Raw genomic sequence first — 6,000 nt, 5'->3', positions numbered from 1 at the left:
TAACCATGTGGCTTCTGGGGTATTTTCCAAAGAGATTTTTTTTTCTCTCTCTACCTGTCCATCTAGAAGAAGTCGGTTTTATTAGAAAAGTTAGTATTATTTAATGAAAAAATAGTTCACACATTGAAGGCAAGTCTCTCCAAACTGAAAAAAATTCAATTTCACTTTTACCTCTTCACGGATTAGGTAGATGCTCTGGGTACTGAGCATTTAAAATACGTGTGCGGCACCGAGAAACACAGTTGAGACAAAGGAACAAAGGATCCACCTTGTGAGTCATCAAAGTGCTTTATTTCGTAAAGCCTGGCTCATGACTGGAGTGTATTGTTAGCACTAGGAGATACAAGGCAAACTTCCTCACTCTGTCCCAACAGTGTATCAACAGAAATGAATGACAGAGGCCATTACAGACAAAAATAAAAGCGTTTTGTAAACTTCTAAAAGCATACACAGATTGGCGACAAAGAAAACAGTTACTCAGATCATGGATGTGTACCTTGTCTTTACTTCAGGGTCTCATGTCTGTAAGTCTTGGATCAAAGGAACCATGGTACAACTTTAGGACACTGAAGTGGGGTTAATGCCAGATTTAATGGTGGTGGTGGTGGGGAACCAAATCATAGCACTGATTAATTTAAATACATAAAATACAGACGTGTGCAGCTATGTTACAGTGGTGCTAACGGCACTGGAGAACAGATCATGTAAAGTCAGGAGAGGGTAATGGGATGGCACCGCTGCTGGCTTCCTAAGATGCTGTGAAGGCAGCCCACATACCCTGGGCACAGCTGCAGCCCCGAGTAAAGTGACCAGAAGAGGCAGCTGGGGTGGGGGGAGGATTTGTTGGGTTGTAAGTCATTATCAAAGGGTAGATTTATTTTTCCTTTTCTGAAACTGCCTACAAAAACCACCTCATGTTTTAAACAAAGAGTTTTAAAGGCACAGCTTTTAGCACAGCGTATAAGTTGATAACCTACTCTAAGCAAGTCTAATATTTTATAACTTGATGCCTTTTAGAAAATGCAGAGAAGTTGGTAGATACATGATTGATGTTGGAACTTTTTAACCTGATTAAACACAATCAGCACAGTTTAGGGCAATGAACTGATATAACCAGATTTGGGTTAAATCTTCTTTTAAAAAAATCATTAGGTTGATAAGTGTACATCTGGAGGAGACAAAACAATCCTTTTCCTTTTATTGTAAGACTGTCTACCATGTACTTTGAACAAAACATTCATGAATTCAGGACACATCTCGAAATACAACAAACATTATTTCACCTACACTGTAAAATGACTTTACATGTAAACTTCAAAAATCACGTGCTGTATATTAAATTTTTAGATTCAAAAATATCCCTGTTTTCCTAATAATGTAAACAGTAAAACTGAGGGTTTCAGTTAAAGGGATAATTCGTAACGAAACATCACTGTTGTTTAAACAGCGGTCAAACACAAACTTCTTATAATTCAGATCTGCATTCGATCCCAGGAGAATTCAGTTTTATTTCTTTGCTCATCTTCCTGCAGTGGGAGATGTAGCTACCATTGCCCCAAACTATGCACCTTTCAGGTAAGCTCTGTTTTTATTTTGTAGCATGAATTCCTAGACTGTAACGTAAGGGTGTAGCAGTGAGTCTCCAGGCAAGAGAAGGGAAGCAAGCGGTTTTCCTGCACATATTTACGAAAGTGAAAATGTAGACAGAGTCCTGGCATCAGCTTCTCGGAGGATGGGGGGTGTTACTCCAGGACACTGGGGGTCCCCACACTGTGGGGATGGAACCCCAAACCAGTGCACATGGAGACGCCAGCATTCTTCCATTTAGTGCCCGGGGCTCAGGTGACAACTATTAAGGAGTGTCTGCGTGCGGGTGGAAGTGTAACATTTGCAGCAAGTTTTTCTTTTTTCCTTTGAATCATCATCATTATTATTATCATCATTATTATTATCTTCATTATTATTATGAATACTGTCTCACATCTCTCAACTCAAAAAATAAACCAATCCACAGTTTACCAGGTGATGCCGATGTGGTTGCTCTGACATGCGTTTCCTTCTACCCTCCCCCCAAGTGCTCCTTCCTTCCTTCCTTCCTTCCTTCATTCGGCCACAGCTGGAATCAGAGGTTTTTTTTTTTTTTTTTTTTTTTTGTGGTAACACATTCTGATTCAAGCCGATGGGTTTTAATTAATTAATTAATTGATTATTTTAAAATGTGCATGTGAGCGTGCATGTGCACACGCACACACGTCAAGTCAGAAATAGCTAGAACGATGCTGGGAAATATCAGGTAGCTGTTAAAGCGCGTAGCTCCCAAATCAGTCATCTTGGCCTGAAGATGTAAACAAGGAGGTTTGCTTCCTGCAAGATGAGTACTTCATTGAGTTTGGTTTTCATTTTTCCTACACCGAAGCCACCTCTGTCCTTCCCACGCTCATGTCTGTCCAAGGCTGTGTGGGAGGTTACGTCAAGATGTGGCCAATAAAGTCCAAAAAGCGCTTTGAATACTGTTCTGGATTCACGGTTGAGATCTCTGCTCCAGCCTGGGCAGTTTTAGAGGAAAAGAATATTGATATCAAGTTTATGGCTTCCCTAAATTACTACCCAATATTTATAGTTATTTTCAATTGCAGCTGAATATAATGCTAATTTTTTTGTTTTTGGTAGTGCTGGGGATCCAATGAAGGTCCTCAAGCATGAAGGGCCAGGGTTCTAGCTGAGCCACACCCCGAGCCCTCCAGCTAATAGTGTTCACATCTATGCAGCCTCTACTGTTGAACCACAACTCAAATTACCTTGGCTGTTTGGCCCAGTAGTCAAGAGGCCTATGAATCTATGAGTGAAAGTGAAGCAAGGGTGCCAGCAGCACTAGAGGCTATTATCACATACCTGTGACATTTGCAACCTAAAACAACAATCCAATTGGCCATGTTTGGTACATTCATATCATATCTATGTGGTTGACATTTAGAGGCAGAGGGACAACACCTTTACTTTTCCAGAAGGCAGATTGGAGAATGACAAAAACAAACATCTGGCAAAAGTGAAACCTTGATCACAACAACAAGGACTGTGTTAATTTTTCAGGACCTCCTCAGTTCATAACAGAGGTGAGTGACAGCAGTGACAGATCCTGGGACACTGCCACAGGTCCTTTTCTGGTACCATAGCTGGGTGAGACTCCCTGGGGCTGGTTTTCCTTGGCAGCAGTGTACAGGGGTGCCACTGTTCTCCCTGCACAAAGACCTGCATAGAGCCAGGAAGCATGGCTCCTTGCCGAAGTCCAGTGGGGGCTTTTCTGTTCTTAGATGAACAGTGCTGACTAGCACACTCAAAGCAGTTACTGGCCAGTTTCCTGAACTACAAAGGGCAAGGCCAGAGTTTAAGTCCCTCGGTGCTATGTTTAGACACTCATGTTCATGGGCAAACTTGTAATTTCCAGGCCTGGGCTGCTGGGGTCTCCACTGAAGAGCTCAGGCAGAAGGGAGACTGACCCCTAACGCCAGCTCAACACAACACCCCTTTGCCAAGAGGAATGTTCCATTCTTACAAACTGCCCATGATTTTAGGCCATGGGGTATGTTACAGAGTTGAACTGGTAACTTACTTGGGAGACTAGGAAGGAGCCATGTTGGCCATGGTATGTCAATTTCATAGTGTGCTCATATATCCCACTGTAAAACCCTACCAACCAAGGCATTAGAACCCCTTTATCAGTGCAGGAAACTAAAGCTCCTAAAATATTTCCTCAAGGTGGTGCAAGTGGGAAAATGACACTGCACCAAATCCTATCTTGGAAATTACCCATGGTTTTCACCCGAGGTGAACATGAGAACTAACATGGTGCCTTCTGAAGGTCTTTCCCTCAACTTCTGAGCTGGATTCAGAACCAGGAAAAAGGGTCAGTGTGCCTGTCACATGCATAGTTTAAAAATGGTACTCAGAAGGTTCTGATGATGACCCACTGCACACCTTTCTTCCTGATGTGGTCCCTGGGCCTTGGTCTATGGTCTGCATGTGGCAGAAACACCACAGCTATTGTTGATAAGATCGAAATACTTCTTTGACCATTGGAATATGGTTTTAGGCTCGTTCCATTCCTGGGACAACAAAGAACCTTTAATTAAATTTGTTGGTTCTAGTGTGTCTTGGTTGACTCCACACAATCTGTGGGAGGCACCTCTCCTCCCAGTGTCAACAAACAGGATCAAAGTTCATCTGTGTAGGATGGACTCCATGACTTTTTAGTACCTGGAAGGCTGAAAATGGATCTCTACAAGTTAATATGCCCAGGATAACGATAATTCTGAGCAAGCAGGATAAATGTGAGGGGTTGGTATTATGAAACTTAGATATTGCACTCAAGAGATTTCTGTAATAGAAACAAAACACAATTTACTGAGAAAAAAAGAAACAGAATCCTGCATATTCAAGAGAATCCTGCTTCAGCTTGGAACATTTCATATTAAAACACTAAACTACCTTCACTATTATTTTTTGGGTGTTTTTCAAACATAGAAGAATCTGTGTAATATTCTAGAGGTGCATGTGCCTATTAACATCCCCAGTGCAGAGAGTCTAAGTGACTCTCCGGAGGCACAGGAGTCATGGTAAGTGCAGGGCTGGCAGCTGGACTTGCTGGCTCTGGGTCTTGCATTCAGACTTGTGGAACAAGCATCACTAAAGGACTTGGAACCGATGGGTAGAAAGGAGCCTGCAGTAGAAAGGTGCTTCCTGCGGACCAGGGAGAGAGAGGGGAGAGAGAAGGAACAAGCGGAGACTTACGCCATGTTTAACAGTTTTTGCAGCATGGGCGGCCTTCTTTTTTGCGTCATAATGAGTAAGAATGTCAATAATCGCCATGAAGTACACCTCTTTCCTAGGCGAGTCTGGAAAGGCAGAAGAGCAGGGAGAAGTGAGGCTGGAGTGAGGGGGAGTGAAAACGAGCTCAGCTGTCTCTCTCCTGCATCTCTGCAGAGCTCCCCGTACTCAGTCTTCTTTCAATTTGAAAAGTAACAATGACAAAAATCCGACACAAACAAACAAGCATCAACAATGCAGCCCCAGAATATTAACAGCAGAGGCCTGAGGGTGAGATCAAATGTTTATATTTTGTTAATCTTTATTTTCTTTAATGATAGTGTATTGATTTGGTATAAAGAAAAATGCTATTTTTAAAATGCTCTATGTATAGAACTAATTATGCTCATCAATCCTTTTCTACTCTTAGACACACTGTTCATACTTCTCATTGGACATAGTATCAGAACAGGATGAAGGCTTTTCCTCTATTATCTACTTTCTACATTATTTTCAAAAATATGATGTTTCAATGTGAATGGTAAGAAACATATTTGACTGTAATTTTCTATGTTGAAGAAACAATTTTGGTGAGAAAAATAGAGTAAAACAACTGAAACCCACTTAGTTAAGATGCTGTTTGAAATTTTAGAAACTGCTGAGAGGGTGGAGCTCAATGGTAGAGTTTGTCTAGCATGTGCAAGGCCTTGGGTTCAATCCTCAATACCAAAAAAAAAAAAAAAAAAAAGGGGTGCAGGTCTTACTGTTCCAAAAACAAGAAACAGTTTTTATCATATAACTAAGATTTTTTCATGAATAAGTAGCTAAGGTAGAATGCAATATTCCTTCACATATTCAATTACCTAAATATTAAGGAGTAAGATGAATCTGACTTATAGAAGAGGGTCATAGGATCATAGTCCCCTTTGTGGAAGAGGACTGATAGCAGCAAATCAGAAATTCTCACTCCTCACACTGTGAGCTGGACACAGCACCCCAAGAAGAAGACTGATGGTGATGATGTGGGGCATTCCCACAAGATGGCCACCTGAGGGTCATAGTGGGTTCCACACAGGTGCCTCACTCAGGATAGATTTGTGACACTTTTGACTTACTTAAAAGACGAGAGAGAGGATGGGGGTATTTCTCAGAGTATTTGACTAGCATGTGTAAGGCCAGGGGTTCAATCCTCAGCAC

General features: G+C 41.6%; 1 protein-coding gene across 2 annotated transcripts in view; it reads right to left on the bottom strand.

Annotated features, from left to right (window-relative positions):
• Positions 1 to 272: 272 nt before the first annotated feature.
• The window catches only part of Pip4k2a (phosphatidylinositol-5-phosphate 4-kinase type 2 alpha), a 157,929-nt gene continuing 152,201 nt past the window's right edge, over positions 273 to 6,000 (bottom strand). For both annotated transcript variants that reach the window (XM_047520478.1, XM_047520477.1), the window contains 2 exons: positions 4,789 to 4,892; positions 273 to 2,546 (listed from right to left, as the gene is read on the bottom strand). In XM_047520478.1, the coding sequence (XP_047376434.1) occupies positions 2,522 to 2,546; positions 4,789 to 4,892 (129 nt within the window). In that variant the 3' untranslated portion in view covers positions 273 to 2,521. The remainder of the gene's footprint in view (positions 2,547 to 4,788; positions 4,893 to 6,000) is intronic.

The sequence above is a fragment of the Sciurus carolinensis genome, chromosome 12 (genome assembly GCF_902686445.1).
Source record: "Sciurus carolinensis chromosome 12, mSciCar1.2, whole genome shotgun sequence".
In the NCBI taxonomy this organism is placed as follows: domain Eukaryota; kingdom Metazoa; phylum Chordata; class Mammalia; order Rodentia; family Sciuridae; genus Sciurus; species Sciurus carolinensis.
This window is presented reverse-complemented; position numbering and strand designations above follow the sequence as displayed.